The 13,390-nt window shown below is 27.0% G+C and overlaps 1 protein-coding gene across 28 annotated transcripts in view; it reads right to left on the bottom strand.

Annotated features, from left to right (window-relative positions):
* LOC129987967 (basement membrane-specific heparan sulfate proteoglycan core protein-like) overlaps positions 1-13,390 on the bottom strand; it is a 273,803-nt gene that overhangs the window by 32,232 nt on the left and 228,181 nt on the right. For all 28 annotated transcript variants that reach the window (XM_056095992.1, XM_056095993.1, XM_056095995.1 and 25 more), the window contains 6 exons: positions 12,303-12,584; positions 10,693-10,974; positions 9,549-9,697; positions 8,501-8,618; positions 7,977-8,157; positions 6,488-6,585 (listed from right to left, as the gene is read on the bottom strand). In XM_056095992.1, coding sequence (XP_055951967.1) covers positions 6,488-6,585; positions 7,977-8,157; positions 8,501-8,618; positions 9,549-9,697; positions 10,693-10,974; positions 12,303-12,584 — 1,110 coding nt within the window. The remainder of the gene's footprint in view (positions 1-6,487; positions 6,586-7,976; positions 8,158-8,500; positions 8,619-9,548; positions 9,698-10,692; positions 10,975-12,302; positions 12,585-13,390) is intronic.

Genomic DNA, 13,390 nt, shown 5'->3' with positions numbered 1-13,390 from the left:
AAAAAGACATTTTTGGCTCCAATGTCAAAAAAGTATATTTCATAATTCTACTGACACAGTTTTGTTATTTCGGTAAACACAATACTTTAGAATTCTAATAATTTTAAAAATAGCTTTCAATGAAAAAAAAATTGCCAATCACTATGGCGACTTAGTGAAGCAAATAAAATTAAGTCTCATAAACCTATAGAGAAAAAGAGGTCAAAGCAATTTTATATCGAAAATTACCAGAGACTTCAGATTCATTTTTCCACAACACAATCACGAGATGCGAACATCTCCAACAGGCAAAAAAAGTAGCACAAGTTAAAAATCCGATAAGCCACGCGAGCGCATAACGCAAATGGGCCATCATTCATCCAAACGCAGTCCAAATCTGATGCATAATGTCTACCAGCAATTCATGAGCGTCATTTGTTTGGAAAATATCAGTGATAGAATGTTGACCACGCACGTCAAAGGTCAAATCAGATTCGATAATTCAGATCCAAAAATAATTTGATTATCTTCTAGATTCCTATCAATTAACAACCTACTAACATCTTCATTTTTTTCGCATAATATTATGAGTAAAAAAATGTTCTTTGCTTGAATTTTCATGAACAAGTTATGAATGAGTAGTAGACACAGTCCTTAAGATAAAATGTTATTTGCAAGCGCTATACCATAGAATAAAACTATATTCAGTTTCTATGAATCAGCAAAATTAATTTCTATGATAGTAGTAACTTTAAATTCAGAAACAAATAGAATTTTCATACAGCTACTTGATATTCATTTTTTTGATAAGGATTTGTTTTGAAGAAATGTCCATCAAATGTGCTGCAGCTTCAATTAGATAATTGCTTGTATCTGATTATGACGATGCAGCTTTCCTTCCGGAGGAGCAAAACTGTGGTGTTTTGATCATGATAGTTTTATCTGTATTTGCTATTTTTTTTTTATAAACTATACCACCAAAAATTGTCGAAATCATTAAAATTTCTAAAGATAACGAACTATCGGGATTATTTGTAAGTAGCTATCATCGACGAAAAAGCTGATTTTCAGAGAATATTAGTTGTGTATATTTCAGTTAAATCTGTTATGCGAAACAAAATATTTTTAATTGCCAAATTTTGACAGAAATCAAAGCAGTGATATTTTAATTTTCATTGTGTGTACGAACCATTTTAACAAAGAGCAAAGTCTTATAACATCATAATGATATTAAAAGCATGACAGTCCAGTTAAATTATCTTCAAATTTTTAAGATTACTTTTCTTTTTTATTCCTATACAGAATTAAACTATACAGAACTAAACAATCTTTCTTCAGTACCTTTGAACAATTAAACTAATAACGTGGATAAATATTAAAGGAAACAACAAGAAGGATTTCAATTTCATTAAAACTATAAAAACTACAGGTTATTAAATTCCAAATTATGCAAAAAATATTTTTTTTAATTGTTAGAATTAAATAAAAATTTATATGCCACTTAAAATGGTACGATTTAAAAGATACTTTTTTGAATTATAAAATAGAGTAAAAATCAGTGTTCTGTTATAGCATTTTCAAGAGTTACAGTGAAAAAAAACGAAAAACAAATTCGTTTTAAATTTTAATTTTAATTTCAAAACCAGCGGGGCTCGTCTCCTCAAAACTCTCTCGCATATTCTCTAACAAGGTGTTATTCCGAAAATGTCCTTCATAGCATTGGCGTACAACAGTTACGAGATATTAACCTTTAATGTGAATTTAGCATTTTTACTGTATCTATAGTATCATAACTACTTATAAGTTATTTCGCGATTAATCTCTGGCATCCAATCAATAAATAGTATTCGAAATCTGGTTTTAGACGCGATTTTTCTGACAGATTGAAACAAAAAATTTGGCAGAAAACTACAGTTGTAATCACAAATTACTATACCAAATTTGAAGTATTTAAATAATTCTGTTTCTGAATTATCGCGTTCACATGTTTCTAAAAGTAAAAACCCACAAAAAATCAACCCCTTGCTGGATTTTTGCTCAAGATTCGATAGGTGTCTAGACTATGGATGTTAATTCTGCATACTGAATTTTATCTATCTAGCTCTCTTCGTTTTGTAAAAATCATATTGTTTTCGAAGAGCCGGATATACAAGCTTTCTCTGAACGGATTTTGCTCAAAATTTGACGGAAATCTAGAATTTGGTGTAAAGGCCTATATTCGTCCAGACCTATATATTTATGTTTTAGACACTTTTTTTTCCCCACCGATTCAAATAAATCTCAACTTGTAGTTATAAAATCACATACTAAACTTGATATATTTAGATATTTTGAATTATCCCATTTACATGTTTCTGAAAGCATAGACCTACAAGTCAGTTAATCCCTAGATAGAATTGACTCAAAATTACTAAGGTGTCTAGATTATAGATGTTAATTCTGTATATCGAATTTTATCTAACTCTCTTCATTTTGTAGTTCTTGAGTTTCATTATATTCGAGCAACTGGATGGACAGACTTCTGGATGGATTTTGCTCAAATTTTGATAGAAGCCGACAAAGTTGGCATAAAGACCGTATATCAAATTTCATCCGTCTAGATCAAAGCGTTTTTAAGTTATCGTTGTCACAGGCAGACAGGCGGACGGACATTTTCCAAAAATGTATTTTTCGCACCCAGGGCGATCTGCAACGTAGAGATTTGTCTAAATCTCGTGTTCGAATTTCTGACGATTACTATACTTTCTCTATACTATGTATATGAGAAAGAAAAAATGAATGAGTGTGAATTTGTATGCAGATATGGCACTTCACAGGTCAAGCTGTTTGATATAGAGTTATCAACTTAGCAATATATACTTTAAAGTAACAGCAATGTGTAATCTCAGCAATTTTCAAATTTTAATTCTAATTTCAATTAATTAAAAATAAATCAAAACTTTCTCACGTTTTCACCATAAATTCCAAAAATATTATAGCAGAAAAATGATTTTTATATCATCTTAAAATTAAAGAATTTATTCTTTAAATGAAACCAATTCTTTAGTCATATAATTTTTTTTTTCTTTTTAACCCTTTCTAGAGCCATGGGAAGTATGCTTCCCACCAAATTCATCAATCTTTATATGGGATTATGTAGGTTAGCAAATGTTCTCACAAATTTTTCAATAAGACAGAAGCTTAGATGCTTCGGCTCCTTATCTCACAGAAAATGGTGTGCCTTGATTTTTACTTAAATTATTAATTAACAAAAATAATTAATGAATCAAATTAAATTTATCTAATAAGCTAAATGAATCCCTTTTCTTAAGGCAAACTCAATCCTAAAAATATTTTAATATACCATGAGCAGAAAAAATTGGCCCTTTAAAGGGTTAACTGATTTTTAAAAGGTATTTTAAGCAAATTCTATAATAATGTATTACAGAGATACTAAAATCGTTTTTATTGTTCTATTAATATTTCATCCTGGTTTTTTTTCCAGCACTTTTTTTCCAGTTCATGGCCAAAATATAATGATTCAGCTTATCTTTTCACCTTGAGCAAGTTCAGGAGAAATAATACTTTTAATATATATATAATTTTGTTGCATTTTGCATTTGCAATTGTTTAACTTCACAGCCAAGCAACAGTGAAATTCTATAAAAAAAAAATTTCTTTAAATAAAATTAATATCTAACAAGAAAAATAATAAAAGAAAGTTACATAAAATATTTAATTAAAATTTTTAGCAACCATTAATTACATTACACTACAGCCTAGCATTTATAAATTTATAACACATATTATTAGTCTTATAGCTAGAATGTAATCCTCATTAATTTATTGTCAGCAAACTTTGCCACCTTCTTCAAAAGCAATTGGCAAAAGATGAATATCTTTTTGTGAGATTTACCATTATTGACTTAATACATCTTGAAATTTCATCTTCCACCTCTTATTACATAGAATGTGACAATATATTTAAACTTAGGACTGAGTCTGCTAGCACAATAACAAAGTTTAAGTATTAGAATTAAATTTTTACTAAGATATTTTACAAGTAAATGCATTGCCTTTTATATTGGAAATTAAAGATGTATGCTTTTTTATACATAAATGAAGTTAAAGTTAGCAACACTTGCATGAATGGGCCTCCATGTATCCTAGATGACAACGATTTATGTATAGATCCTAGATATGGAATTAGGGGGCGAGGGATAAAGGGAAAATATTATTATTACACCAAGTGTTTGATCAATGCTTTTAATCTCAAATAAGCCAGGACATGCCAAAAAATACCTATCACAAATGAGATTATGCCTTGCTATTGGAAGAATTGCTTAAAAGAATTTTAGAAAACACTTTTACTTTTAGATATAATTTGTGACTATAATTATTCTCCATAAGAATGACTTTCTAATTCGACTTTCAGCCAATTTTAGATGTCCCTAAATGAAAAGTAGCATTTCAGAATAGATTGAACCAATCTTTGTATACTATGACTAGGTTTGAATAGCAGTTATCTATACTTATAATAAAGCTCAATGTGTGTGTGTGTGTGTTGGCGCTCTACAGGCCAGACCATTCAACCTACAGCTACCAAATTTAGCATGTGTATACCTTGGAGGCCGGGAACGTGCACCTGGGGGGGGGGTATTTTTTCGAATTTTTAATTAGAATTTTATTTATTTAAAAATTATGCGAAATTTTGGTGTGTTTCAGCTATAACTTCCGAAAATATTGCCGCACAAAAAAGATTTTTACATGAAGTTAAAGATCAAAAATTTATCTTTTAAGTGATACCAATGTTTTAACCTTAAAATTAAATTTCTATTTTTAATGAATTTTTAAATAAATATTTTAACTATATTTTTCAACAATTTTTTTCGTACAAAATAAAAATAAAATTTAAGCTGCACGAGCACGTTTCGCATTCATGGGGGAAAATTAGCTTTTTTCAAAGTGTTGCCATCACACTGATTAAAGCTCAACTAAAAATAAATTAAATCTTTTTGGAAATGAAATCTGCAAAAATATAATTTTCGGCACGTGTCTGTAGGAAATGAAACAAATATAAAATATTATTTTTTCTAAAAAATAAATTTAAGAAAAATTTTTTTATTATCTTTTACACTCTCTATATTATTAATCCAATAAATCAGTTTTATTTTAAGGCAAGTTTTGTTTAATATGAACAGGATATCCATTCAAATCAGGGCCACACAGCTAATTTGTAAACCTTTAGTAAGACACAAATCTGCTAAAATCGTCTAAATGGAAAATGATTATATTTTATGTAACTTGATTCAGTAAATGCTCTAATAAATATCGAATTTTTGATTTTACATAAAGCTTCTGCTGTGGAAATCACGAATAATAAAATGTTCTTGAAACACTAATATTTTAAATAAAAAGAGTTAATTTCCAATCAACTAAATCAATCACTTAAACTGGCTGATTTATGAAAATTTGAATATCACTATTCAATAAAAAAAGGATAATTGTAGATTTTTCATCGATCGTTTCAAAGAAAATATGCCAATCAGCGCGCAGGTTTCTCAAGATTAATTGGCCTAAGATTATGAAAATGTTGAGTTTTTCTAAATTTTTAACATTCAAAACTTCATAAATAAGTCTTAGCTGATCGTTGAAAATAGAAACATTCATTCATTTGTTTGTTTAAAATTTGGTGTGCCCCGAATATTTTTCAGAATCTGATACCTTATTGCATTAAATTTAGACTTCATAATTTTTGAAATATATTTATAGGCCGGAACAAAATATTTTTATTGATTTCATTTCAATCCTTTTGAAAGCAAGACTAAAAACTGAATTTTATGCTGAATCAGAGAAATTTTTGTTGAATTATTGTTTGAGATATTACATAAATTATGAAAAATATTTTGTAGTTCACATAAGACTTAAATACCGAGCAATTCTGTTTGCAATACTCATATTCAATAATAATAACAAATAAATAACAATAAAGATGATAAATAAAATAAAACGCTTGGTTTTATTAAAAAATATCTTTATATTAATTACAATTTCATCATTTCCACTTTCAATTAAAGTTGAAGTTTTACCGGAAATGACAACAAATTAGGAAAATATATATAGTAAATTGAACGAAACGATCTAAACAACAGTATAAGTTTGGTATGACTATCAAAATTTGAAGATTAAAAATGTTTTGTTTGAGAATGTATTAAGAGACTAGTTACTTAAAATATTTAATTGAAAATTGTGCCCTAAGCTGCCTAAGCATTTCATGCTGCCCTAAGCATTTTCATTCACAAATTACTGCTAAAGTGAAATATGTTTCACATTCTCAAAAAAGCTATTTCATCCACAATTTATAACAGTTTAAATAAATTAGATTTTTTAAAAAAAATAATCACTTTTTATCAAACAGCATTTATAGTCAATGCAAAAAATGCCGTTGAAATGTCAGAAAAAATTATTTTAGTACTTTAAAGAAATCAAAATATTCAATAAACATGAAATAATAAACAGTACAACAAACCTTGGATTCGGAGAACAGCTTGAGCAGTAACTCGACCTCCAGAGTTTTCAGCAGTGCATATGTAGGTACCTTCTTCATCTCCTGTAACTCTGTTAAATCTATAATACAAGGATAGCAGTTAGATTATACTCATAAAATAATAAAAACAATTTTATAACAAATAAGGCATTTGCAAAAATTAATTCTACAGTCACCAATTACAACTACAAAATGTTAAAGAAATGCATATTATATTTTTTTATGTGATTCAATTTATACAAGCTATGTATTAAGAAGGAAACTGCTTTGCACTAATAAAAATGAATGCATTTATAAAGAAGATTCTAAAATTTATGATTAATCAGAACAAAGACATACAGTTATATAATTCTAGAAAAAAGTTTGATAGTTTTCAAATTAAGTCCATAAGCATTTCCAGGAAAATTATTAATCAAAATTTTTCTAGAAAGTTTATACTTAAACCCCATTAACCCTATTTTATTGTTTAGAAAATTTGGAAACTAAATATTAAAATTAAAAATATACTGTTAATAATAATGTGTTAACCAACAAAAAGCATTGTTAAATAATTTTAATGCTTTAATTGCTTTTTTGTCATTCAATGATAATCATTATTACTTATATGCATATCAAAAACTTGCAATTCCAAAATTTTGAACATGACTTAATATTATACACACTTTTGTTTTGATAACTACGTGAACATCTTTTAAACTTATTGCTTAATCTAAAAATTATCAGCTCATATTTAAAAAGCCTTGCAACAGATAAGCAGATACTATGAGTCACCTCCAAGTGATACATTATACATAAACACTCTATACTAAATTTACCTATGAAAATATTGAAAGCGTTAAAGACACAGAAGGAATAAAAAAAAATTATTAATAATAATAATTCACCACTCTTTTCACAAAGAAACAAAAAAAATGCAGTAGAAGTTATCTCAGATATTAATATATTTAGAAGAAATTTGATAAAGATATATGAAAATTTTTATAGAAGACATCCTTGAAACTTAGTGAAAGAGTGAATTAGTGAAAGGGAATTGCATACTTCAAATCAGTTTTTAAGCAAATACCTTCAATTATAAATTATAACATATTAAACACATTTTTTTTTTTTGTAAATGATTGAGTGACATCAATACAGCATTATTTTTCTGAACATCATAACAGCTTGAAATTGAGATTTATTTTTGTTATTTACATGATTTCATTAGCCTTACTAAACATTAATAAAACTAAATAACAGAGCTCCAGATATAATCACATTAAGTGATCATGCACAATACAGTTATATTTCTATTGTTACATCAACTTCTATAAAATGCAAAACATCCAAAATCAATTCTATTAATAAATGATAAAAAAAAAAACACTTTAAAATAAAAATTTTTTCACCAAAATTCTACAATGAATTAATTTTCCAGGTGAATGTAAAATAAAAAGAAATTCCTTTAATTCAATGAATTGTCAAGAATTTATACCTTATCACACCACCATTCAAGATCTCTGTACTGCTTGTGAAAGGACTACCATCTGCTCTGACCCATTCAACAGAAGGAGTAGGTATACCAGCTGTCACACGACACTGGAATAATGAACTACCACCTCGGATCACAGTCTGTGTAGCTTCAGGGTAGAGTTCAATTGCTGGTACTTCACGTCCTATAGCCAAACATTTGAATTTTTTGTTGAAAGAATGGTCAGTAAAATTGATACATAAAAATAAAATAAAATATTATAATATTAAGAAAATTAATATTTGAAAAATGCCAAAAAAACTGCTATATTAAAACCTATAGTTCTTCTGTAGATTTGTTCTCTTATACTGATTTATTCTTTCTCATCTAATAATGCTATCAGTTTTGACAAGTGAAACATAGAAAAATATAATATTATTGATAAGAGTAGCTTTAAAAATATAAAAAAATAAATTACAAGTAAATCATTTTTTATGTAAGGCTTAAAAAATTTTAATGACATAAAGGAAAAATTCTGAAATACTCACGTTCAACTTCAACAATAGCAGAAGCCTGGGCTGATCCATCTCTATTTTCTGCTCTGCATACATATAAGCCTCTATCTTCAACAGTCACATCAGAAATGTACAGATTGTCATCTTGAATCTAATATGCAATACAAGAAAGACACTGTATAAGAAATTATAAAGAAAATAAAACAAACAATAAAATGTATGCAATTCACCAAGGATTAATTAAATGTGTGCATAATATGCAGCTTAAACAATAACTACTAAAAAAATATTATACTCTTAAGTAAAATTGCACAAGAAAAAATATTTTTGTTAAAAAAAATATAAGAAATAATATTTAAGTAAATATAACTTTTTTATTATTATTTTAGAGTAAAAAATAAATAACCACTGATAAACTCATTAAATTTTATAAAACAAAAATAGGCAATTGATTTTAGAATACATTGTATTTAACAGGGATGCAATGAATAAAACCAGCAAAATTAAACTCTAATAAAACAAACATAGTATATTTAAGGGCTCTTTTTATGACAGACAAAATAGCATGCAGTAAAAAGATAACAATATTTTAGTGCTTCATTAAATTTTCTCTTCTTGGTGTCTTGTATACGAACTAAACACATGAATAAATTACTACGAGAAACTTTAATGAATCTTAATCTAATAAATCATCTTAATCAAGAGATACATAAATCACAGATTCCTGAATTCAGTTTTTTTCAATAAATAATTACTATGTAGTTAAAGCCCTTTTATAATTAAATGTAAAGAAAGAAATTCTTTTCAATTTGAAGTATTTTTTTTTTTTTTCTTTTTCTCTTTCTGTCTTTTTTTTTACAATTAATTTCTTTTATAATTTATATTTATAAGTGACATTAGACATAAAATTATCTGTGAAGAAATTCACTTTGCAATTTATAATTCAAAGAAAATATTATATTGAAGACAAAAAATAAGGCATTAAAAAATTCATGCAAACAATCAAAATTGTTATTAAAATTCTTCAAATTTATTACTTTAAAAGGGAATACACAAAAACTTGTAATTATTTCATATTTACCCTATGACGATTTGATAAATCAGCTCCCACTTTACTCCAAGTAACAGTTGGTCTGGGAATACCACCAACAATGCATCTCAATTCACCTGAAGAACCTTGCATTATAGTTTGTCTCTCGGGTTCTACACGTGCTGTAGGTGGACTACGTCCTGTCAAAGTAAAACAACTATAGTAATTAAAATGCATTTTCTAAAAATTTGAGACAGAAGTTTTAAAGGTTCTTAAAAAAATACTAATGCTCATAAAGTACTGAAATTAAATAGACATTGTTTTGATTTTTAAAAGATCTTTAAAAAAATCAATGTATAAAAATTTCTGCAACATAAATGCCACCTAAAGAAGTAAAAATAACAAAAATAATGCATTCTGTCTGAGCTAAGTATACCTATTTGATGTATAAATAAAGTTTATATTTTACAGTAACAATTCTAACTGAAAAATGATAATGGGATAATTCTTCCTTTTTTTAAAAACTGAAATTGTTTACTCTCAAACATAAAGAGATTATTACATTTTACAAATACTGTTCACTATAAATATATTTTCTCCAAACAATACAGAAATATTTATGGGATTTTCAGAAAAATAACAACTGTTTTGAATCAATTTATATATCCATTTAAAAAATCTTATCAATAATTTTAATAATTTCTAAAATATAAGATACAGTCACAACCCAATCTAAATACAATATTTGTTTTGAAGCACCTTTATGGCCTTTTGTTTTTTAAAATGAACTTTATTTTCCCCCAGCAATTTTTTTCCCCAACAAAACTTTTTTGCAAATAAAAAAATGTCACAGCTCATAAATTCATCAATTAATCATTAAACCAACTGTTTAAAAACACAATGATAATAGAATTTAGAGATAATTATAATTTTCAATGATAGGAGACAATTTTAAGCTTGTGTTGTCTATCGGACATGCACATGCATGCAAGTGATATGTTGCGATTTTCTGGGTACACTGTCTTATCAATATTCATTATTCTATCGGAATAGCAAATTCAATGAATGCCTAAATATATTTTGCATGGAAAAAAAATGCAAAAATTATATTGGCTTTTGATAGTGCATCTATTAAATGATACAAACACAAATAAATAAAATATCGGATACAAAAAAAAAGTATTGTTAAACTTACGTGAGCCAATCAACAAACGAGCTTGTGCTTGAGCTGTTCCATGTACATTACTAGCTGTACATACATACACACCTTGATGGTTTTCTGTGACTCTTGGTAAAGTTAAAACACCACCAACTTGGCTGCTGTCTTCAGGTAACTGACCACCTGAGAAAGACCATGTGATAGAGGGAGTTGGAGTTGCTGTCACACGACACTGGAATACAACAGTTTCCAATCTTTGGGCTTCATAAGTTGAAGGAGTGATGGTCAGTTGTGGCTCTTCCCCTGTAGCAGTGTCTTCTATGATAGAAGAAAATATTTTAATATAATTTCTATAAAAAAAAGAAACTAAGTTGAATCTATATATGATACTAATAATATGTGAATTATCATTGAACAGATCTAAAAGTCCTCATGTTTGTCATGGTTTGAGTACAAAAAGTTAAAATTTTCATGTAATAAAAGAAGTAATAAAAAATTAATGAAAAAATCATGCAGATTTATTAAATATTATATCAATAATGTTTTTTGAATATCATAAATAAGTATTGTATTGAATTTTACTAATACAGTAAATTTTAGCACCATCTGATTATCTTTTGAATCAAATTTTCTTCATCAAGAGCACTAAGTCTTTTGACAAAAACCAGTTATACTGTTAAACTTTCACACACGCACACGCGCACGCGCACACGCACACGCACACACACACAAATATTTTTATTAAATTTGGACAAAGCATACAAGATTTTGAAACAGAAATCATTTTATTCCCTGCTACACAATGACATTATTTAAATATTTTGTATATCCGTTAATTCATTATTGGATGCTTGAAGTAACTTCACAGAATTAGAGCTTTTACTGTATGTACTCATCTCAAAAAGAAAACATGTCTTTTAATGCCTGCAATGAATACCAATGTTTAGATCATAAAATTTCTCAATTACCTTCATGAAATACTAACAATCATTTAAAATCATTATGAACCAACCTTTCTTCTGAAACAAGTACAGTTTTTAAAAAAATTATCAGCTTAAAACTGAATTTAATTAAAGAATTTGCACGACAGTTTTCTATATTCAAGAATTTCATTTTTTAAAAATTAGTTAGCAATTTTTAAATTAAAAAATATGAAATTTTCAAAGGCTTATTTGTTAATTTTAAATCTTAACAAAGAATCATTAAACAGCTGCAAAATGAAACTGCTGTTTTCATTAAATGAGCTTCTATTTTAGAAACTGATAAAAAAAACGATTTCTTAAAAAAGATTGTAGTTTCAATTCAACTGAAAAAGAAATTAAGAAAAAATACATACTGAGTACCAAATACTTACAAAGTACACAATATTTTGAACAAACTTCAATAATGAATTATTACATAAAATTAATGAGAGAAGCTCTTTCAAATACACAAAGAATTAGAAATATTATTTTTAATTAGAAACTATTCAGGCAGATGTCTTTTTTATGAAATAATATTTTTTTTTTCTTTTAAACTTAAAAATAATTATTTTTTGTAGTGAAAAATTCCTTCTGCATCATAGATACTAGAAATTAAATAATCTTCATTTTCAATGAAATTATACAGAAATTATGAAACATCAAGTAAAAATTTATATTTTCTACCTCCTCGGACAAGTAGAACTGTTCTCATCGATTCTGAACCTGCAGAATTGGTAGCTGAACAGAAATATTCTGCTTCATCACTCTTTCTTGCAGAAGGAATTCGGAAGAAACCAGCAACAAAAGTTGCCTGAGGATTTATTTGGTTGTTTCGTCCTCCAGTCCATCGAAGTTGAGGTTCAGGGAAGCCTTCAGCAATGCAACGGAATTCTACAGGATCTCCAACTTTAACTTCTTGGTAATGTGGCTCAATAGTTACACGAGGTGGTGTGGGTCTTCCAGTGCCTAAAAATGCATCAAAATCAATTTTAACAGAAAATAAACTCATATATTTGAGATAAAGAATAATTTTAAATTAAAGGGTAATTTTGCAGAAACAGAAATATCGGTGTTTAGACACCTATAACTGCTGTTTTTCTAATACTGTGCATAAATTTTTATTTATAAAACCATTATTTAGACTCATTGTCTAATGTCAGCAAATATTATTGAGTTTGCACAATAGAAATTAATATTTCATAAATGAATTTTATATATTCTTAAAAATAAATAAATCAGATATTTTCAGAAACAAGTTTATTATTATGAACAAAAAAAAAAGGTATTGAATAAGAAATCCAAATGTTAATTTAATAATTCGTCTTAAGCAATAATTCAATCTTAAGCAATAGTAATAAAAAATAAATTAATAGTAGTATATATCAATAAATAATAATGCATTAATTAATGAAGAAATTAGATTCTTTAAAACTCTTACTTTATTACTGGATCTACTATTCCTAAAACCACTATTTTAAAAGTTGAGATTTTAAGAATTAAATCATCCAATGATAATATAAATAAATATTGAATCTGTATGCAATAATTCTTCAGCTAAGCAAGAGGCAGATTAAGAATGTAGATACTGAAGCTTTTAGGAGGATTCTAATGTTCTGAGACATATAAACTTGCTATTATGTTTTAAAATACGATAATTATAAAACCAACCACTGAAATTATACTATTAGCAATAAAAATTCTGTTTTTATAAACATTATTTTTTCAATTTTTATAATTTTTATTAATTATTGGATTACAGATAAACTAAAAAT

This window comes from Argiope bruennichi, chromosome 10 (genome assembly GCF_947563725.1).
Source record: "Argiope bruennichi chromosome 10, qqArgBrue1.1, whole genome shotgun sequence".
Lineage (NCBI taxonomy): Eukaryota > Metazoa > Arthropoda > Arachnida > Araneae > Araneidae > Argiope > Argiope bruennichi.
The sequence above is the reverse complement of the archived record's forward strand: the minus strand, read 5'-3'. Positions and strand labels throughout refer to the sequence as shown.